The sequence below is a fragment of the Haliotis asinina genome, chromosome 11 (assembly GCF_037392515.1).
Source record: "Haliotis asinina isolate JCU_RB_2024 chromosome 11, JCU_Hal_asi_v2, whole genome shotgun sequence".
In the NCBI taxonomy this organism is placed as follows: Eukaryota; Metazoa; Mollusca; class Gastropoda; order Lepetellida; family Haliotidae; genus Haliotis; species Haliotis asinina.
This window is the reverse complement of record NC_090290.1, coordinates 13553263-13577634: the sequence shown is the minus strand read 5'-3', so window position 1 is coordinate 13577634 and position 24372 is coordinate 13553263. Positions and strand designations below refer to the sequence as shown.

At 40.5% G+C, this 24372-nt stretch overlaps 1 protein-coding gene across 1 annotated transcript; it reads right to left on the bottom strand.

Moving 5' to 3' along the window:
• Positions 1 to 907: 907 nt before the first annotated feature.
• LOC137255703 (uncharacterized) lies at positions 908 to 23108 on the bottom strand. Its single transcript, XM_067793193.1, has 7 exons — positions 22918 to 23108; positions 22200 to 22265; positions 9601 to 10006; positions 8955 to 9134; positions 4885 to 5174; positions 3068 to 3813; positions 908 to 2528 (listed from the first exon to the last, which is right to left on the bottom strand). The coding sequence occupies exons 2-7, from the start codon at positions 22244 to 22246 to the stop codon at positions 2245 to 2247; spliced, it is 1953 nt and encodes a 650-aa protein (XP_067649294.1). The 5' UTR covers positions 22247 to 22265; positions 22918 to 23108; the 3' UTR covers positions 908 to 2244.
• Between the last annotated feature and the right edge of the window lie 1264 nt (positions 23109 to 24372).

The window sequence follows — 24372 nt, the reverse complement described above, 5'->3', positions numbered from 1 at the left end:
TAGAAACTGACAACTGCAAGATTGGCAGAGACGACAGAAAGCTAAGAATACACAATACCGCGCCCCCCCTCTCTCTCTCATAAGTTCTCGCTAATAAAGTTTATAACGAAACATTCGAATTAAAGCGAGCTCTCAAAATAGTCTGTAATAGTAGAAGAATTTCAAAAGAAACACAAGATATAAAATATGACTGAATAGTATAACAGGGCAAGGTTCGGTCTTCACAGGATCTTCACAATTGGCACCCTGTATAAATAACGAGAGATTTGGCCGCAGGGAATGCACACTCATGGAATGGAAACCGAGTATTAATCATGAGCTAATGATCAGGTTCTTTCAATCACGTAATAAACACAAGGTATATATCACCTATATGGGCGCCTATTATTTGTCATCTTCGAATCGGGGCGGTGGACCAGCCTAGTATTGTTTACTCGTCACGGTGAGGATCCGGGTTCGATTCCTCACATGGGTAAAATATGTGAAACCAGTTGGTGCTGTCCCGAGCCGTGATATTGCTGTAATACTGCTAAAGCCCTTTGATCACTCACTCACTCATCTACGTAGACGTCAGTTGGTTATTGTCACGTTGGATAGCTATTATTACTGAACGGACGTGGGACAGCGGCTATCATTATACGGACATCGAATAGCTATTATATCAGAATGTGTACCGAATATATATAATCACAGAATTAAAAAAAAAAAAATTAAAAAAAAAATATACACCATTTATCTATAATTATTGAACACCCGGTAATCATAAACAGGAAATGGGTGTCGGTAAATATACCCACAGAACGGAGACGTGATATACTGAATAACCAGGGAGGAAATAGATGGGCGTTCCTTTAAATACAATCCTTTGTCAATACGAAATATAAATAAAAAGCCCAACAACAACAAATTGATCAAAAGCAACACCCAAAGAGATATTTAATGTCTTACTGAGAAGAAATATTAGATTTAATAAAGATTTAATCGGAATGATTGGGACATACATAAATTAATGTCCAATAGATTTACACAAAGTGTAAATTTTAAATATGTCCAATACACGTTTACTCAGAATATCTTAACAACTGTTTACACAAAACTGGAATTAGAGAATCATCATTATGCACATTTTGTAAACAGACACGAAAGTTTGTATGGCATCTACTGTTTGAGTGTAGTTTTGTAAAGGGAGGACCGAATTGTCCTCATGGCTCGGGATGTTGGGCGAAGGACATACTGAATTAACATTATAAAATATATTTTTTGGTTTAAAAAAGTGGACATTATCCGCCTAATAGTAATGAGCATTATGAGCAACTTTCACCAGATCAAAATGGAGATAAAAATATACTACAATATATACTATATATACTCACACATTCGCCAATGCTTTTCATATAAATAAATAATGGGATTCATATTGAATATACTTATCTATCTACCCCACTAGATATTCTTATAACAACAGTCAGTCAAGATCACTTTAGCCCTAGTCAGGAGATTTTATTATAAGGGGTGTATTTTTTTCATTCTGGTTAATCAGCCTTGCTTTTCTTGGCTATTGGAGACGTAGGCGAAAAGAGATGTAGGCGATTAGAGACTAAACCCCGTCATCTCATGTCCAGTTGTAGGACATTCACAGCCGTAGTAAATAAACGGCAAGTAATTTCTGGAAGAGGAATATCGGTCATGAAATAGTTGCAGTAACAATGGAACTGGTACAATCACCAAATAATAACACGTGTTAGGAGGTTATATGAAATCACCAGCCTCGTCATATGTTAGCAAGCAGCAGATCAATATCAGATGATCACTGGATGACATTAAACAAAGTTGCAATCACAGTAATACTATATGTTCAGGTCACATGGTGTGAATCGGTTGCTGAACAATATCCCATTCGTGACAGTGCACCAAACATCACCGAGTGTAAGAGGCGACTGAGGTGGTCGGGGGTTGAGACTCACTGGCCTTGTTAAACGTGTCAGCGTATCTTCAAAGATTAATGGTCGAGATGTTGATCGCTGGAATGTCCAGACTGGATTAATTACAGACCGCCGTTGTATGGCTGGAATACTATAACAAACAGTCATCACGGAATTATGTCCCTTCATATGTACATGAACAAACTCTAGCGCACCATGTGCCACCTCCTTTCCTTTGCAGGAATCAGTGCTGTCAACTTTGAAGAGCCTGGTATATGCACATACGCACTTTCTGTTGTCTTTGTCACACGGTGTTTCGTCTCTACATGGCTGTGTTTTTCTTCACAGCCTTCATAAACGATTCGGCCACTTTCTTCAGTTTAGCGGCCTTCAGAGCAGATGTTAATTCCGTTACAGCCTCGTCTTTTGAAGTCTGTTTCTTTGACCATTCTTTGAGGAGTTTGAAGACAGCCGCCCTTTGGCTCTGGCTGCTTTGACTGATGGCATCAAAGTCGTCTGACATGCCCAGGTGCGCGGATAGGTTCATGCCGTCGTCGGGCTGTTTGATCATCTCCGACATGTTGAAGAGACTGCCTTCATTCAGAGCTGAAACAACATGATTGTGTGAGTGATTAAGTTTGGTTTAACGCCACAAGGAACAGTATACAAGTCATATCAGTAACGCGACTGTGATTCGGGTAATGACAAGTGGGTTATCTGATTAAGATAAAACTGTCAGAAACAAGTTTTACACTGCTTGCATTGATACATACGTACGATAGCAAAGCAGCGTCTGGACCAATGGTTTTACGAATTCCAATGTGAGTTACTTCACCTAAGACAGGACACAGATAGAGCCAGTCTTCATATCGTGTCTACCAATTTCAACACTGGAGTGAGACGTCAAACCATTTCCATGTTAACAAGACACCCACTCCCTGCCAAACACACATGAACCGTTTAGAGAGTATGCCGTGAGTGGAAAAGGAAACATATTTGATCTGGGGGGTAAGGAAGCGAATCAGCACTCCCAATCGACCTTTGATAGACCATATAAACTTCTTACTCAGAAGCCTAGGGTTGTCTAAGGAGCCACCATCCAATCATTTTTCAATGCTGTTTCAGTTCTAACATGACAAACCTACCTGGACACAGAGGAGCCTGTGACATCAGGGTTGTTGCAGACCCGATGGAGCTGTTACTATTCTGACGCTCCAACGGATACGGTTGATTTCCATGGTAACCGGAAACTCCAGATGCCACTGACATGGCATCATTTCCGATGGATGTGTTGGAAGCATGTCCACTGAAGCCAGACATCATGGAGAGTTCATCCCCTCCAGAGGCGAGTCTCTTCTGCCTTTGACGCGGTTCATGGTCTGTCCGGTAAACTTTATCAAAGCCCACCACAGTGTCCACCTGAACAGAGTGAACACACTGTCGGCGAGGTCCCTTGTCGCAGTAGAAGTTAATGATGCCAATGCTGGTGTGGATGTCACCTTTTTTCTCCACCGTAAACATTTTATGATTGTCTTCTGCTACATCCAAGTAGGTCAGAAGATAGTAGCTCTTCGGTATATCACGAAGACCTTTCAGATTCCCGACGATATCAATACGCATTCGATACCCATCGTAAACCTTGATATCCTGAGACCGGCTGTTCTCGAGCTCCACAAGCTTATCCATCTTGGTGCGTCTCTCCACAACCCTCTCGACGTTGATCTTGTCCACTATCTCCACCCAGAGCTTTGGGAACCCAGTCGGCATGAGCTTCCTCTCGCGAAATATCAGAATTTTGGCGATGTAGTTCTTCCCAAACAAGAGCCGAATCTCTGACTCAACCGTTTTAGGGTCATCAAGGGCATCGTTCTTTACGTAGCTTGCAATATATCTGAAAATACATATTGAAAAGGTCAGTGGAAAGAAAGGGGAACACTCTATGATATCCGAAGGATTACATGAAATTGCGTGAAACGTATATTGATAGTCCAAACATGTACATATGGGAATAGGTGCAATACATGAGTTCTGCATAAGGTATTAGATACTCATTTAGTGAGACCCAAACATCACATATTGTATTTGGTTTGCACATTCTTAGGACAGTTCTTGCGTTGGGTCCCATCTGGGTATTGAACCCATGCCCTCAGAGTCAGGCATCTAATCGTCAGCGCACAGAGTCAGCCGTCTAAACCCACTCAGCCACAAAAATGTAGGACGGTTAACTGGTACTCGGATACATGCAAACGTAATCCTAAAATACAACCTGGGGGTAACATAGTTTTCAGCAGAATTACAGATAAATCCATGCATACCAGCTTGATGTGGAAGTATTCAGGAAAGTCGATACATATCAGTTCAGATTGAAACTATGTCAGTTACATTCCAGCATTCCTGTTTGCAGTGAGAGTATTTCAGTCATATCACGTCATTTCAGTTTAAATTGAAAGTATTTCAGTTAAACCGGCATATCACTATGATGCGAGAGTATTTCAGTTATATACCGATATATCACCATGATGCGAGAGTATTTCAGTAATATACCGACATATCACCATGATGCGAGAGTATTTCAGTTATATACCGACATATCACTTGGATGCAAGAGTATGATGGCCGACATTTTACACACAAATGTGTCCTTTCTACACCAGATTATGGCTTACCCTCTGAAGGCCGACATTGTATGTGCAGATTTGTCCTTTCTACACCAGACTATTACATACCCCCTTGATGGCCGACATTATACACACAAAATGTGTCCTTTCTACACCAGACAATGACCTAACCATATAAGGCCGACACTATATGCACAGATTTGTCCTTTCTACAACATACTATTACACTGATGGCCGACATTTTACACACAGAGTTGTCCTTTTCTACACCAGACCATGACTTACCCATTGAACTCCGAAAATGTATGCACATATTGTCCTTTTTACAACAGATCATGACCTACCCACTGAAGGTCGACACTTGCAGATTACACACGTTGCCTTCATTCATCCCAATCTGTGTATTTCTGTCCATCATCGTAATCTCATTGCCAACCATCCGGAACATAACGAGTGTGACGTCATTATCCACAGGTTTCTTGTCAAATGGGAGTTTGACAGTGACTGGTTTCTTGAAGGTGACGGTCTTGGGGCTCTCCCCATACATGCACTCCGTGACCCCAACTACCGACTTACACACGGGGTCCTCACCGGTCAGGTACTTCTCCATGGCTGTCGCATCGGGGGGGATGATCTGGAGAGAGAAAACTACCATTAAGGTTTGCTGATGCAAACTCATGTTTCAACGGCTGCATCGGCCATCTCATATACTGAAGGCTTACTACTACTACTACTACTACTACTACTACTACTACTACTACTACTACTACTACTACTACTACTACTACTACTACTACTACTACTACTACTACTACTACTACTACTACTACTGGTGGTGGTGGTGGTGGTGGTGGTGGTGCTGCTACTGCTACTGCGACTAATGCTGCTACCACTACTACTGCTACTATTACTACTAACACTGCTGCTACTACTATTACTCCTGCTACTATTACTGCTGCTACTACTACTGCTGCTACTACTACCAATGCTGGTACTACTACTTGTACTACTACTACTGCTGCTACTACTACCAATGCTGGTACTACTACTTGTACTACTACTACTGCTGCTACTACTACCAATGCTGGTACTACTACTTGTACTACTACTACTGCTGCTACTACTACTGCTGCTGCTACTACTACCAATGCTGGTACTACTACTTGTACTACTACTACTGCTGCTACTACTACTGCTGCTGCTACTACTACCAATGCTGGTACTACTACCAATGCTGGTACTACTACCAATGCTGGTACTACTACCAAAGCTGGTACTACTACCAATGCTGCTACTACTACCAATGCTGGTACTACTACTTGTACTACTACTACTGCTGCTACTACTACCAATGCTGGTACTACTACTTGTACTACTACTACTGCTGCTACTACTACTGCTGCTACTACTACCAATGCTGGTACTACTACTTGTACTACTACTACTGCTGCTACTACTACCAATGCTGGTACTACTACTTGTACTACTACTACTGCTGCTACTACTACCAATGCTGCTACTACTACTTGTACTACTACTACTGCTGCTACTACTACTGCTGCTACTACTACCAATGCTGGTACTACTACTTGTACTACTACTACTGCTGCTACTACTACCAATGCTGGTACTACTACTTGTACTACTACTACTGCTGCTACTACTACCAATGCTGCTACTACTACTTGTACTACTACTACTGCTGCTACTACTACTGCTGCTACTACTACCAATGCTGGTACTACTACTTGTACTACTACCAATGCTGCTACTACTACCAATGCTGGTACTACTACTTGTACTACTACTACTGCTGCTACTACTACCAATGCTGCTACTACTACTTGTACTACTACTTGTACTACTACTACTGCTGCTACTACTACCAATGCTGGTACTACTACTTGTACTACTACCAATGCTGCTACTACTACCAATGCTGGTACTACTACTTGTACTACTACTACTGCTGCTACTACTACCATTGCTGGTACTACTACTTGTACTACTACTACTGCTACTACTACTACTGCTGCTACTACTACCAATGCTGCTACTACTACTTGTACTACTACTACTGCTACTACTACTACTGCTGCTACTACTACCAATGCTGGTACTACTACTTGTACTACTACCAATGCTGCTACTACTACCAATGCTGGTACTACTACTTGTACTACTACTACTGCTGCTACTACTACCAATGCTGCTACTACTACTTGTACTACTACTTGTACTACTACTACTGCTGCTACTACTACCAATGCTGGTACTACTACTTGTACTACTACTACTGCTGCTACTACTACCAATGCTGGTACTACTACTTGTACTACTACTACTGCTGCTACTACTACCAATGCTGGTACTACTACCAATGCTGGTACTACTACTTGTACTACTACTGCTGCTGCTACTACTACTGCTGCTGCTACTACTACCAATGCTGGTACTACTACTTGTACTACTACTACTGCTGCTACTACTACCAATGCTGGTACTACTACTTGTACTACTACTACTGCTGCTACTACTACCAATGCTGGTACTACTACTTGTACTACTACTACTGCTGCTACTACTACTGCTGCTACTACTACCAATGCTGGTACTACTACTTGTACTACTACTACTGCTACTACTACTACTGCTGCTACTACTACCAATGCTGGTACTACTACTTGTACTACTACTACTGCTACTACTACTACTGCTGCTACTACTACCAATGCTGGTACTACTACTTGTACTACTACTACTGCTGCTACTACTACCAATGCTGGTACTACTACTTGTACTACTACTACTGCTGCTACTACTACCAATGCTGGTACTACTACTTGTACTACTACTACTGCTGCTACTTCTACCAATGCTGGTACTACTACTTGTACTACTACTACTGCTACTACTACTACTGCTGCTACTACTACTAATGCTGGTACTACTACTTGTACTACTACTACTGCTGCTACTACTACCAATGCTGGTACTACTACTTGTACTACTACTACTGCTGCTACTACTACCAATGCTGGTACTACTACCAATGCTGGTACTACTACTTGTACTACTACTGCTGCTGCTACTACTACCAATGCTGGTACTACTACTTGTACTACTACTACTGCTGCTACTACTACCAATGCTGCTACTACTACCAATGCTGGTACTACTACTTGTACTACTACTACTGCTGCTACTACTACCAATGCTGGTACTACTACTTGTACTACTACTACTGCTGCTACTACTACCAATGCTGGTACTACTACTTGTACTACTACTTGTACTACTACTACTGCTGCTACTACTACCAATGCTGCTACTACTACCAATGCTGGTACTACTACTTGTACTACTACTACTGCTGCTACTACTACTGCTGCTACTACTACTTGTACTACTACTACTGCTGCTACTACTACCAATGCTGGTACTACTACTTGTACTACTACTACTGCTGCTACTACTACCAATGCTGGTACTACTACTTGTACTACTACTTGTACTACTACTACTGCTGCTACTACTACCAATGCTGCTACTACTACCAATGCTGGTACTACTACTTGTACTACTACTACTGCTGCTACTACTACTGCTGCTACTACTACCAATGCTGGTACTACTACTTGTACTACTACTACTGCTGCTACTACTACCAATGCTGCTACTACTACCAATGCTGGTACTACTACTTGTACTACTACTACTGCTGCTACTACTACTGCTGCTACTACTACCAATGCTGCTACTACTACTTGTACTACTACTACTGCTGCTACTACTACCAATGCTGCTACTACTACCAATGCTGGTACTACTACCAATGCTGCTACTACTACTGCTGCTACTACTACCAATGCTGGTACTACTACTTGTACTACTACTACTGCTGCTACTACTACCAATGCTGGTACTACTACTTGTACTACTACTACTTCTACTACTACTACTGCTACTGCTATGACTACTTCTTCTACTACTGCCGGTGTTATTATTACTACTGCTGTTTCTGATTTGACAATAACTACTGCTAATATTACCCACACCTAGCCCCCACAATGATGCAACAATATTTCGACAAATGACAACAACAATGATTCAACAATGAACCAACAATGATTCACTAATGTTTAAACAATGACGCAATAATGATTGAACAATGAACCAACAAACCAGTATTACAATGACGTAATAATGATTTATCAATGATCCAGCAATGACGCAATAATGAAATTCAACAATGCACTAACAATTCATTATTACAATAACGCGATACTGATTCAGTAAGGAACCAGCCATAGAGCAATAATGATTTCACAATGGCCCAGCAATGACCAAACAACGACGTAATAAGGTTTCAACAATAAATCAACAATGACGTAATAATGATTCAACAATATACCTGAAAATCTAAGTCTTCATCGGCCTCTACCGCGCCAGCTGGAATTTCGACCTCCATCTTAGACGATTCATCGACCTTGACCGTCATGCCCTCAGGAGGGACCTTGACCTTCTTCGTCACCAGGTCACCGACAATCACGAAGTCCTGAACTTCAGTGGTTTTAAATTCGGCACTGCCTTTCTGTAATATACCAAAAAGAAACATGATCTCAGGTCTTAATCTCGCCCCCTGACCGACTTCTTTGCAAATACAACTGTTCTATTATTTCCCTTTTTTTCCAAGGTACACCTCATGATGTGCAGGTGTAATAATTTATATACGTGTTTTTATTCCTTTAGGAAAACCCAATGTTAAACCTGAGGTATACTTGAAGAAAGGATACTTCCCAGTTGCTGGCTGGATGCAAACAAGAAATAAAGCCGTCTCAGTTCATTAAACACCCTTGATAGTGCCCCAGTTTCAAAGCACGATAAAGTGTATAGTAGGTTTCATTAGTTTAAGCCTTGCCTGACATTGGTAAAGCGTCAACGATGGCAGTGGACTAGTTTCCATGACAGGGCTGCTTGTAGTATGAGTGCTACTCGTTGTTACCTTGCCTGACGCTAGGTATTAAGAGTATAGAACAATGACTTTGCGGAATACCAACCTTAAATGTGGCTTCCTCGTTGATCCATATCCCATTCTTGTGCATCTTGACCTTGACCTTGTGTCTTTTAGAAATATCCTTGCCGAGTTTAACAAGAACAGTGACAGTGTCAGTCAAGGTCAGTTTCGGCCCCGTCACGTGATAGATGTCACTCGCGATGAATTCATTCTTCTCTGTCAGTATCTCATCTATCTGTTTGTTTCTCTCATCCATTGTCCATGTTTCGATCTTGCAGTCACTTATAGCCAGAGCGTCTTCTTTGTTCACGAAGCTTAACTTTAGGCCAAGACCTTTCAGATCCTTTTGTTTCCAACTGTTGTCGACCTTGACCTTGACCTTTTTCGGTTTCCTTGTTTCTTCCTCACTGCTCGAATCCGACTCTTCTTCCGACTCCACCTCCTTGGGCCTGTTGACAGTAAATTGTTGTGAACGGAAGGCATTTCAGGGGTCCATTTGTTTTTTAAAAAATGCCACTTGCCACAGGGACTGTTACTTTTAGAGAGTAACTTGTTCTGACTTGCCCCGATTTTTATGACACAATCATGATGATGTAATTATGAAAGAACTAATGAATAACTTCATGGTTACTTTTATGTTAATTTGAGCTGATATTAAATGAAATCTATGTTTATTTGCAGTTTGAAAAGAGAAATTATCTAGCAGCCCACAGACAAGTAAGATAACATATTAGGGTGGCCCGAAATTAAAACTGTCTTGTCCCGGGCGTCGGGCGATGGGATTTTTGAACCCCTGAATTTCCCACAATGCATCATACACTGAACGATTCACCAACGTGAAATATTACTCAAAAGGTTGTCTGAATTACAGTAATATGTACATTACAGTAATAAAAGCGATCGTGGCGCTAAAATTCCAAGACTTTAACTTAAGACTGTCGTAGCGCTACGGCGTCTGAATCTTCAGCGTAACGAACGGACACTTTAACCATTAGGCTACCCCACCGCCCTTTAAGTTGCTCCAATCAAGTGTACTGTTAGGGAGTATCAGTGTCACAAGATTGAATGTGAACATGTGAATTGTATCAATGCTGTCGGGACCAATGGAAGACATTTGAGTAGAACTCCAGTGTGCCACAGGTCGACATGGCTGACACACGACTTATTCTCAGAAGAATGGCAATAGAAACCAGAGCCATCTCTTTGAACAGTAGTCACATGTTCTGTTCGGGATACACCTACAGAATACAGGATACGTAACAGCCATATTGTTTAGTGTCACGCCACTCTATAATTCAATATAGATAATGTTAAATCATGCCAGACTTGGCAAGAACTCCTGTTTAGTTGATCTAGGATCTGAGCAACTAACCAAAATCCAAGATCGTTGACAGATGTATGCAGACCTGTTTGGAATTGTGTAATCTACAAAAAGCTAAATCACTGTTTGGATCAAAACTTTCTTATATACTAACAGTAATAACATAACATTTTAAAATAATTCATAACAAATTCATACAAACAGAATACATTGGTGGAACTATCTAAAATCATGGTGTCATTGAGAAGGGGCGCGATTACTTCTGACGGAAAGATACGAATTGCGGAATACGAATGGATGAGATGTTTCTCTAGATCTAACCGAGTCACGACGGGAGATCACCAGTGTGATATCTGTGTTTACTTGTCAGATTTTATTCCCGTAACAGTTGACGTCGCTGAACACGTCGTTATACATGCAAGCACTACTGAGGGATTCTTTTAAGCTGGCTTCCGAAGCGTGTTTAGAGTCTGTTACACATCTAAAACAGATACGATGTTATGATTCAATGCATCTGTATATTTTCCTCGCGTGTACTTTGTCAGTGACAGAGGATATATCGCATACTGTGTCGATAAACCGTACATCACTGGATAGGATCAGTGTTTCGAACTGGTAGTCCATGACAAAAAGATTCCATGTCTTACCGCTTGACTTGAACTGCCTACTAAATTAAGCAGTTGGACAACACCAAAGACTGTCAAAAAGTGCTGTCGGAAATAGACAAAAACCCAGTTTTTAGGTTGTTACTCTGAATCCCTAAAATTTACACAACTGCGAAAAGCACATACCGAAATAACTCATTTCGGGGGACCGTCGCCTCACTTGGCACGAAATGTTTGTGCTGCCTACTGGCACAAGGGGTCATCTCAAAGATATTTTGTGTTTTTTTATGTGTGTTGAATATGTCTGATCTGTTGATTAACCTGTTCATGTTCAGATATGTAAAAGACTATGATACCTGACACCCTTAGAAATGCATCGTATAAAAATGTCTAAAAATATAGTGACTGAGTGAGTTAATATTTAACGTCACATCGGCAATATCTCAGCCATATTGTGACGAGAACATTTAATACTGAAAAGAAATACATGTCTACTATAAAAACCTGTCAACGAAGGACAGTAAAACAACTAGAATATCGCAAATGGAATTAAAACCTGCGAGGAAAATTAATTATAGTATCACCGTTCGGACAATACAACATAAAAGCAGGCTGTAGATTGTCAACAACTAAAGGTAGATCACCATACTAAGGACCATGGGGACTTACAGTACCTTGCTACCTGCATGGACCCTAGTTGGATTTACACCGTCCCCTCAGCTGTTAGCAATTTAGACATATCTAGCCAAAAATTAAAAATACACATACGCTACGACTAAGAACAGTGGGAAGTTTAAATTTACTGTGAATGTTTTTGGACTTACGTACCCTCTCAGGAGGACAATAATTTTACAATACTTCAACCCCCTTTGAGGATACAGCCACTAACAATTCACCTTACTAATCTAAACTACCAATAATTAAAATGCAACTACCTACAGAACATAATAATCAAAATTCAGTCATGAAATCATTTTCTTTTAAAATCCAAGAAATAAATGATAACTTACCGAGTTAAAAAGGTCTTTAATTGTTTTAACTGTAAAATACTTATCCCTTATAATTCAACACAGTCAAGCAGGATATGCTTGACCGTGACTCTCTCATCACAAGGGATACAAAACGGAGGATCCTCACCTTTCGTATGCATGAGTATATCGTGTATGGCCAATACGACATCGTCGTAAAATAACCTCTTCAAGTCTGGACTGACAACCCAAGTAGGTGTAACCTATATACGGTTTTATTTCATGTAATTTATTTATACCTACTCGGGTGTCCCACTTCTTCTGCATCAGATCACAAATGTAGGTTCTAATGCTAGCTTTGTAGTCAGAGTGTGGAATTAGAACTGGTGTCACAGATTTGTTGAGTGCTGCCCTAGCAGCAAGATCGGCCATTGTGTTACCAGAAATGCCAACATAGCTGGGCAACCAACGGAAAACGATGTCGTATTGGGCAGTAGCAAGATTATTATACAATTCAATAATTTGTTGTGGATGTTTGCAAGAAATATTTAATGGCCTGAAGGCAAGAAAGAGAGTCTGAAAAGATTATATACTGTTTATGTTTAGGGTGTCTTTCAATATATTTAAGAGCTGTTAATATGGTGTTAGCTTCAGCTGTAAATATGCAACTGCTATCCGGTAATCTAGAAGATATTGTTCTGGATCCAATGACAGTGACACAAGCTACTGTGCCACCGTCCTTGGATCCATCTGTAAATACGGATTTATAATTGCTATATTTATGTTTTAATTGATAATATTCTTGAGTATATTGTAATTCATTGGTTTCTCATTTTTTAAAAGTGGTCAATGTTAGGTCCACTTGTGGCCTAACCAATTGCCAAGGAGGAGAAGAAAGAAGAGAAGGAGGTATGTTATCCAGTTCAGTGCTGGCAGCAGAAATAAGTGGTTTTATTCTTAAACCAATATGCGGAACAAGAGAAGATTTCTTATTGTACAAATCCTCATACAGAGGATTGAAAACACAGTTACATGCAGGGTTTGACTCATTGGAATATAGTTTTGTTACATACTGTAAAGCTCATTGTATACGTCGCTGCTCAAGAGATGGTTCGTCAGCCTCCACATACAGGCTGTCAACATGTGAAGTTCGAAAGGAGCCAAGACAAAGTCTTAGACCTTGATGATGGACAGAATCTCATAGTTTTAAGTTGCTTTTGCAGTCTCCACCATAGGCGATGGTGCCATAATCAAGTTTAGAACGCACGAGTGATCGCAATAGATGGTGAAGGGTAGCTTGATCCCCTGCCCATTTAGAATTTGAAACCACTTTCAACAAATCAAGTGCTTTCAGGCATTTAGTTTTAAGGGATTTAATATTCGGTAGAAACGTTAAGTGTGAATCGAAGATTAGACCCAAGCACTAACCTCCTTCACAACTTTAATTGGCGTGCCGTCTAGAGATAGTTCAGGGTCTTTATGTGGTTTGTGTTTACGACAAAAATGTATGCAGTTAGTTTTCGATTTAGAAAATTTAAAGCCGTTTCCAAGACACTATTTATTAATCTTGTTCAAACACTACTGTAGTTGCCGTTCAATGGTATGCATATTTTTTCCACGACAAGAAGTATTAAAATCATGCACAAATAACGATCCATCTATTGAATCGTTTAAAACTTTTGATAAACTATTTCTCTTTATACTAAAAAATGTGAGAAACAAAATAGTACCTTGTCGAACACCCTGATCCTGATTATAATGATCAGACAGGGTAGAACCCACGCGGACTTGAAGTTGTCTGTTATTTAAAAATTTGGCGATGAATCTAGGCAAACGACCTCGCAAACCGAAATCATGTAAATCTCTTAACATGCCATATTTCCAGGTTGTGTCAAATGCATTTTCAAGAACAAAAAAGATAGACACAGCGTGTTGAACGTTGTTTATTAATCAGTGCGCTTTTAACAAATGATTCCACTAAGTGATCGACAGTACTTCTGTTTTTACGGAAACCACATTGTATACCTGTTATAAGGTTATTTGTTTCCAAGTACCAAATAAGTCGATGATTTATCATGCGTTCCATGGTCTTGCAAACACAACTAGTTAATGAATTTTTTTTTGAACCGATAATTGGATGGATCCGTATGATCACGTCCAGGTTTGAGTATGGGTACTACTATATCGTCACGACATGAAGTGGGAAAGTTACCTGAAGTCCAAATATCATCAAAACTTTATAAGGGCGTCTCTAAACAGGATTCTGGTAAGTGCTTCAGGAGTTGATATTATATGTTATCAGCTCCAGTGGCAGTGTCATGAGCTTGATCAAGAGCAGTATGGAGTTCACGAATAGAAAATGTATCATTATAATCTTCCCCGTTATCTGAGTTGAAATTAATAGTTGTTTTGTCTTGTTGTCTTTGATACTGCTGGAATTTAGGTACATAATTCGAAGAGGAAGAGTGTTCTTCGAGAGTTTCACCCAGTTTATTCGCAATATCTGATTTATCAGTAAGCAATTGATCTCCATGTTTAAGATGATGGACAGTAGATTTAGTACCTTTACATTTAATTTTCTGAACCATGTTCCATACCTTGGACATGGGTGTCCGAGAATTTATTTTGGATACATAATTTTGCCAAGATTGGCGTTTGTTCTGTTCAAAAGTACGCCGCGCTTTAGCATTTGAAATTTAAAATTTATTTAGATTATGCACCATAGGATGGCGTCGGAAAATAATACTCTGCTTTTTATTTGCCTTCCTAGCTTGTTTGCCCACATCATTGAACCAAGTTTTTCGAATGTGTGGAATTGCAGAAGATTTGGGGATACACTCATCAGCAATGATAATTAGTTCATCGGAGAAATCCTTCATAGGATCAGGACCTTCTAGAAAAAAGTCAGGTTTAATTCTGGTACAACACATATTTTGATACAAAGGCCAGTTAGCCTTATTAAAGTTCCATCTCGAAGAAGGGGTATTATCAGATGGGTTCACAGGTTCTGGAAAATGGTCACTTCCACAAAGGTCATCGTGAACTGACCATTCAGATTCATTCAGTCGGTTGGAATCTGTGATTGACAAATCAAGTGCATAATAAGTTCCTGCACCAGGTGTTAGAACCGTCACTATATTTGCATAAATAATTATCTAAACAGAACTCTTCCAGTAATTTACCTGTACTGTTTGTAGTTGTACCACCCCAGAGTGGGTTCTGGCCATTTAAGTCACCCATAATAATACAAGGTTTTGGTAGCTGATCACATAAATTTTGAAGATCAGTCCTCTGAATGGTTGAAGACGGTGAGATACACTAAGAGCATAATGTAAATGCAACGCGTAAAGTGAAACGCACTGCTTGAAGATTAGAAATAAGTATAATAGGGCTATGGATAACATTCTGTTTGACTAGGATTGAAGATCCTCCAGTATTTCTGTCACCTGGCGGTGAGAAATAATGATAAGCATTGAAATGACGTAGATCAAAAAGATCTGTCTGCTTTAAATAGGTCTCCTGTAGACAGATTGCTGATGGCGAACACTTAATAACTGTAATTCATCATAATTATGCCGAAATCCTCTACAGTTCCACTATATGACATTATTGTAATAAACTATCTTTTCGGGATATTTATTGGGGATCTTCCTGTACTTTTGTGGAGGGCGACAAGCTTTGTGCCCTAGAATGGACATTTTCAGACACGTCCATGGTCTCAAGTGATCCATATTTGTTATAAAGTTTGATTTTATTGTCGGACCCTTTTGGGGATCTGCCACTTTGATTTTGTTTGGAAGGTTTACTTTGACCTTTATTAATCTGTTGTACAGTAGACAACGATTGAGGTCTTGTGATAGACTGAGATGATGTATCATCATCACAATTTGACGCTGGTTGACTTTGAGAAATACCAGGAAAAGTTTCATTAGTCTGGCAGGATGCTGCTGGTGCGAAAGCCTGTGGAGAATCGGTGTCTACATTGATGTGACAATAACCTGAATTTACTCATCTGGGAGCTGTTGGAGAGAAAAATGAAAACAGGTACGTGTTAGTCTGAATGGTCTCATGATTTTTACGTGTTGTAAAACGCTTAACATATGTGACCCCTTGATCTTTCATTTCTGAAACAGTATCAAATTCAGACATGTCGGCGAATAATCGATCTCTATCCGCAATCAGCAATATCCCAGCTATATATATACGACGACATGTGTACATCAAATCAGCAACCGATCTGACTCCCGATCCCGTTAGCTGCCTGTTTGTTACACGCATGGGTTACTGAAGATCAGTTTTAACCCGGACCTTAACGCTTCAAAAATGTTAAAGAGCCTGATGTTGGCTGTATTAACGTTTGTCTCGAACAGCGTTACCTCGATCCCCCCTGAAAACACGACATCACACGTGAGAGTTTGTAGTAAGTAAACATTATGGAGAATACATTGATTTAAACATATTTTGTATTCGTGAGAGTAAATTTTGATTGGTGAACAAGCATATCTGCTTATAATAACACCACTCCGTGCAACATATAGTAAAATACAAAGTGGGTGGTTTGACGTCATAGATAGGGACTATTACATAATATAATACGTTAAATACGTATACATATATAGATATTACATCAAATATAATTATGAAATATAATAATTATTCTCTAAACAGTCATAGGTTACAGAGTTACAGCTGTGATTGTCCAATGATCCACTGTGGAAATAAGTCGTGAGAAAGTTGTTTAGTAAATTTAATCATTTTCTTGAGAACGTCTGAAGCGTTGTGTCTGGATTATATACTCGTTGACTGATTCAACTATTTTCTGATTTACACAAGGAGTAAATTCTTTTTTCCCTTCAAAACGGTATAAGGTCAAAGTAAATCGCATTTCCGGTTTTTGCAGTTAAGTTGTTAAAGTCTATGAGACTATATGAAGCTTTCCAGTTGTGTCATGAAGCCACTTAAACGTCTCAAATTTGACACCAACACTGATCTAGCCACATTGTGACGAGCTAGTCTTATTAAAGTATATAAAGTCACCAGTTGAAAAGATTTGATTTGATGGATTTGACTGCTCCGACCGGAAATTATTGATTTTATGCCTTGCATTCTGTCTACACGAGGTAAAACGTGTCAAGTCGCTTTTATCTAACACAAACCTAAACCATTCGAATCAATGCGCCATTTATTAATATTCTCACTTGGGAAGCAGTATCGGTAAAGAAATGCCGTCTTGAATCTGACAGTTATAACAATGTAATATATAGTGATGGATGTGTCTTGTGTTAGTAACAGGAGCGAGTGAGCGGGTGAGTGAGTGAGTGAGCAAGCGTTACATTGACTTAGCAATACTGTTATGTCAAATTATGTTACATTACTACGGTAGAACAATATTCAATGACACAGGATTTAACCCAGCAAAAAAACTTTGAATCACGGCAACACAGGTGACTCAGTTTATCTCTTCTTGTCGACTGGCACATGGCCAAGAGTATGACAATGGGCGATGCAAGAATTACCGTAAAAAATCTAAAGAGTTCAGTAAGGAACCGGTAAATATCGAATAAATCTTTAACAGACAAAGAAGTAAACCGTGCTGTACCTCTGTCAGCCAACGAAGATAGGTTTTTACATTCAGTTATGTTGAGTGTTATACGTTTATACCCGTGACAATGCCACGTCCAGCATTCGTCATGGGTTTCTGGGTGTCAAAGGAATAGTCTCAAGTCCCTGGGCTGTGTCCACATGCTCTCTTGTCTTTGCGATTGTTAAAGATAAAAAATGTTTTTCAGATGACCGATTCAAAATGTTTTACAGTTCAATGCATCATGGTGTAATTTAATGTGCATCATGATGTATTGTACTGTGCCGCATTTCGAGACGGGGATCATTTTATATATGAAAGATTTGCTGCTTTGAATGTTGTAATACTGGGCCCCGATGATCGTAACTTCCATACTTTAACATGGACGTACGGCAGTCGTGACTCCCATACTTTAACATGGACGTACGACCGTCATGACTCCCATACTTTAACATGGACGTACGACAGTCGTGACTCCCATACTTTAATATGGACGTGCGGCAGTCGTGACTCCCATACTTTAACATGGATGCACAATAGTCGTGACTCCCATACTTTAACATAGACGTACGACAGTCGTGACTCCCCAACTTTAATATGGACGTGCGGCAGTCGTGGCTCCCATACTTTAACATGGACGTACGACAGTCGTGATTCCCATACTTTAACATGGACGTGCGGCAGTCGTGACTCCCATACTTTAACATGCACGTACGACAGTCGTGATTCCCATACTTCAACATGGATGCACAATAGTCGTGACTCCCATACTTTAACATAGACGTACGACAGTCGTGACTCCCCAACTTTAACATGGATGTGCGGCAGTCGTGATTCCCATACTTTAACATGGATGCACAATAGTCGTGACTCCCATACTTTAACATAGACGTACGACAGTCGTGACTCCCAAACTTTAATATGGACGTGCGGCAGTCGTGACTCCCATACTTTAACATGGATGCACAATAGTCGTGACTGCCATACTTTAACATAGACGTACGACAGTCGTGACTCCCCAACTTTAATATGGACGTGCGGCAGTCGTGACTCCCATACTTTAACATGGATGCACAATAGTCGTGACTGCCATACTTTAACATACACGTACAACGGTCGTGACTCCCATACTTTAACATGGACGTACGACAGTCGTGATTCCCATACTTTAATATGGACGTGCGGCAGTCGTGACTCCCACACTTTAACATGGATGCACAATAGTCGTGACTCCCATACTTTAACATAGACGTACGACAGTCGTGACTTCCATACTTTAACATGGACGTACGGCAGTCGTGACTCCCATACTTTAACATAGACTTACGACAGTCGTGGTTCCCATACTTTAACATAGACTTACGACAGTCGTGACTCCCATACTTTAACATGGACTTACAGCACTCGTGACTCCCATACTTTAACATAGACTTACGACAGTCGTGACTTCCATACTTTAACATGCACGTACGACAGTCGTGACTTCCATACTTTAACATGGACGTACGGCAGTCGTGACTCCCATACTTTAACATAGACTTACGACAGTCGTGACTCCCATACTTTAACATGGACGTACGGCAGTCGTGACTCCCATACTTTAACATGGATGCACAATAGTCGTGACTCCTATACTTTAACATAGACTTACGACAGTCGTGACTTCCATACTTTAACCTGGACGTACGACAGTCGTGACTTCCATACTTTAACATGGACGTACGACAGTCGTGACTCCCATACTTTAACATAGACTTACGACAGTCGTGACTCCAATACTTTAACATAGACTTACGACAGTCGTGGTTCCCATACTTTAACATAGACTTACGACAGTCGTGACTCCCATACTTTAACATGGACTTACGACAGTCGTGACTTCCATACTTTAACCTGGACGTACGACAGTCGTGACTTCCATACTTTAACATGGACGTACGACAGTCGTGACTCCCATACTTTAACATGGACGTACGACAGTCGTGATTCCCATACTTTAACATGGACGTGCGGCAGTCGTGACTCCCACACTTTAACATGGATGCACAATAGTCGTGACTCCCATACTTTAACATAGACGTACGACAGTCGTGACTTCCATACTTTAACATGGACGTACGGCAGTCGTGACTCCCATACTTTAACATAGACTTACGACAGTCGTGGTTCCCATACTTTAACATAGACTTACGACAGTCGTGACTCCCATACTTTAACATGGACTTACAGCACTCGTGACTCCCATACTTTAACATAGACTTACGACAGTCGTGACTTCCATACTTTAACATGCACGTACGACAGTCGTGACTTCCATACTTTAACATGGACGTACGACAGTCGTGACTCCCATACTTTAACATAGACTTACGACAGTCGTGACTCCCATACTTTAACATGGACGTACGGCAGTCGTGACTCCCATACTTTAACATGGATGCACAATAGTCGTGACTCCTATACTTTAACATAGACTTACGACAGTCGTGACTTCCATACTTTAACATGCACGTACGACAGTCGTGACTTCCATACTTTAACATGGACGTACGACAGTCGTGACTCCCATACTTTAACATAGACTTACGACAGTCGTGACTCCAATACTTTAACATAGACTTACGACAGTCGTGGTTCCCATACTTTAACATAGACTTACGACAGTCGTGACTCCCATACTTTAACATGGACTTACGACAGTCGTGACTTCCATACTTTAACCTGGACGTACGACAGTCGTGACTTCCATACTTTAACATGGACGTACGACAGTCGTGACTCCCATACTTTAACATAGACTTACGACAGTCGTGACTCCAATACTTTAACATAGACTTACGACAGTCGTGGTTCCCATACTTTAACATAGACTTACGACAGTCGTGACTCCCATACTTTAACATGGACTTACGACAGTCGTGACTTCCATACTTTAACATGGACGTACGGCAGTCGTGACTCCTATACTTTAACATGGACGTACGACAGTCGTGACTCCCATACTTTAATATGGACGTGCGGCAGTCGTGACTCCCATACTTTAACATGGATGCACAATAGTCGTGACTCCCATACTTTAACATGGACGTACGACAGTCGTGACTCCCATACTTTAATATGGACGTGCGGCAGTCGTGACTCCCATACTTTAACATGGACGTACGACAGTCGTGACTTCCATACTTTAACATGGACGTACGACAGTCGTGACTCCCATACTTTAACATGGACGTATGAAAGTCGTGACTCCCATACTTTAACATGCACGTACGACAGTCGTGACTTCCATACTTTAACATGGACGTACGACAGTCGTGACTTCCATACTTTAACATAGACTTACGACAGTCGTGACTCCAATACTTTAACATAGACTTACGACAGTCGTGGTTCCCATACTTTAACATAGACTTACGACAGTCGTGACTCCCATACTTTAACATGGACTTACGACAGTCGTGACTTCCATACTTTAACCTGGACGTACGGCAGTCGTGACTCCCATACTTTAACATGGACGTACGGCAGTCGTGACTCCCATACTTTAACATAGACTTACGACAGTCGTGACTTCCATACTTTAACATGCACGTACGACAGTCGTGACTTCCATACTTTAACATAGACTTACGACAGTCGTGACTTCCATACTTTAACATGCACGTACGACAGTCGTGACTCCCATACTTTAACATAGACTTACGACAGTCGTGACTCCCATACTTTAACATGGACGTACGGCAGTCGTGACTCCCATACTTTAAGCTGGACGTACGGCAGTCGTGACTCCCATACTTTAACATGGACGTACGACAGTCGTGACTTCCATACTTTAACATGGACGTACGGCAGTCGTGACTCCCATACTTTAACATGGACGTATGGCAGTCGTGACTCCCATACTTTAACATAGACATACGGCAGTCGTGACTCCCATACTTTAACATGGACGTACAACACTCGTGACTCCCATACTTTAACATAGACTTACGACAGTCGTGACTCTTATACTTGGACGTACGACTGTTGTAGGGCTACGATTGCTTTGACGAACGGGATCCAGATCTAAATCCTCTGGGGACGAATGTGATGATAATCTGAACATCATCATCAAGTAAAGTACATTGCGTTAGCCAAAGTTTGATGAGAAATATACATGTTACTCACTTTTTCTCGACTTCCAAGACAGGAAGCGCAGAATCGATGTTACCCATGATGCAACTCTGACACGTGCTGCGCAATAAAAAACGGTGTACTGTATATATGCCGCATGTATTTATGGTAGATATCTTTGGATGTATGTTCAGTTCATGTCACGGACACCATTTGTATACCTAGCACTGGCTATATTGTTCTACCACAAGGTGAATTTTCGATACATGTGGACAGATAATTTAATTACAATTCTTATCATAGTGATATATTGTATATGTAGTACAACTGATACACTTTACATATTGTACAAGTGATAGCCTTTACTCATTGAACAAGTGATATACTTTACATATTGTACAAGTGATATACTTTACATATTGTACAAGTTATATTGTCTTCATATTGTACATGTGATATAGTTTACATAATTTACATATATATAAGTCATATACTTCACAGATTGTTCAAGTGAAATATTTAATATCATGCAAATGATATAGTTCATATATCATACACGTGATATACGTTACACATGATATAACCAATATACTTTACATATTACGGAACTTTACATATTACAATGGTGATTGCACTTCTTAATACCATGTCGTGACAATTGTTTACTAAACACATCGAATGAAATATGTTTCTACTCATGTTCACATAAAAGCAAGAGTGAAGAGCTCGACAACTTAAACCAGTAGGAATATCATGAGACGAAAGTACTCACCTGCCACAGCGACAATGGCTTGCCAAATGCGTAGTTCCTCAGCTTGACACTGAACCACTGAACACTGTCTCGGAAGGCTTGTCTCACCTTGCCTGTACGTACGCGCAGTATAATAGCTGTTCAAATGACATTACTGGAATTTGACACTGTTGTGTAACGGGTGCAAGCGTCGGTTGAGCTGAAAGGAGAATACTGGACGTAATCTATCGTCAATACCCCCGTGAAGAATTCCGATATCGATCTTACCCACTAACCCTGGCGTCTCGCCAGTGACGTTATCTTGAAGTCAGAGTTGTGAAAATGTACAGTGTATGTTTTATCAACATTGAAGTGGTTGAAAAAAAAAGAAAATAACAAAATGTATTCAAAAGACAAAACAAACGCAGACAAAAAGACAGACGAACAAAACTAAAATGTTCGTGGTAAAATAAACCAAAACAAATAAAAACAAGTATATAATGAACACAGATATATGTTCAGGCTCTGGTCTGATGCATTTGAATCACATGTCTGACATTTGAACTCTATCGATTAATGACACGCGTTTCCTGGCAACTCTCATGGTGGAGGTATTTTTAAGTATGTACATCAGCGCAATGTCAACGTTAGTTTGAATCTGAGAGGGGACATGGCTCCAGGATTAACCCTTCATTTTCAATGGTCAGTTCATAAACTTTCAGGACAAAAAAGGGCTGCCATAAAAGGCGACTATGCTAATCGCAAGAGGCGACTAACGGGACCGGGTGGTCAGCCTCGCTGACTTTGCTGACACATGTCATCAGTTCCCAATTGCGCAGATCTATGCTCATGTTGTTGGTCACTGGATTGTTTGGTCCAGAGTCGATCATTTACAGACTGCCGCCATATAGCTGGAATATTGCTGGGTGCGGCGTAAAACTAAACTCACTCACTCACCCATTTCCTGTAAGGCAGGTAGTTTTTACAGCCACGAAAATATGTTTGATGATCCGAACGGATTGGGCCAAACAACTTCATTTGGGTCCGCATTATTTATTTCCTCAGTGTGTATATAACATGTTATGTTTGGGATTGCATTTGGGATTGAGAGCATATATTGCATCTGGGATCATCACTCACAAAGGAAATCATCTAATCGACAGCGTGCAAGAAGAGCGATCTAACTCACTCGGCCACCGCGGCTTCCTGTGTCTGGAAGAGTGACAACTAGTAATCAGATCACGTATTGTGTGTTCCCCTAGGACAGTGTGTATGGCCTGGACAGTTGTTTCCGCACGGACACGCTCACGGACTGACACTGGGTGGACAGGGCAGGTGCGTCTCCTTTCTTCCTGGTCTCTTGTGATGTCATATTTCTGTTGCACATCTACCAGTCCATTCTGCTGTACACATATCCAGGGTGCTGAGTATGTGGACTTGTCTTCCTCCACATTAGACCGTAAAATACTTCCCACGCAACTCAGACAGATATAAAAA

What these genes read in the sequence shown, in the direction of transcription:
- LOC137255703 (XM_067793193.1), bottom strand. Translation starts at nt 22,246, where the DNA reads ATGGGTAACATCGATTCTGCGCTTCCTGTCTTGGAAGTCGAGAAAAA. An exon ending in GTCTTGGAAGTCGAGAAAAA is followed by an intron (nt 10,007 to 22,199) that starts GTGAGTAACATG and finishes TACTGTCAACAG; the next exon opens with GCCCAAGGAGGTGGAGTCGG. An exon ending in ATGAAGACTTAGATTTTCAG is followed by an intron (nt 5,175 to 8,954) that starts GTATATTGTTGA and finishes TTCTCTCTCCAG; the next exon opens with ATCATCCCCCCCGATGCGAC.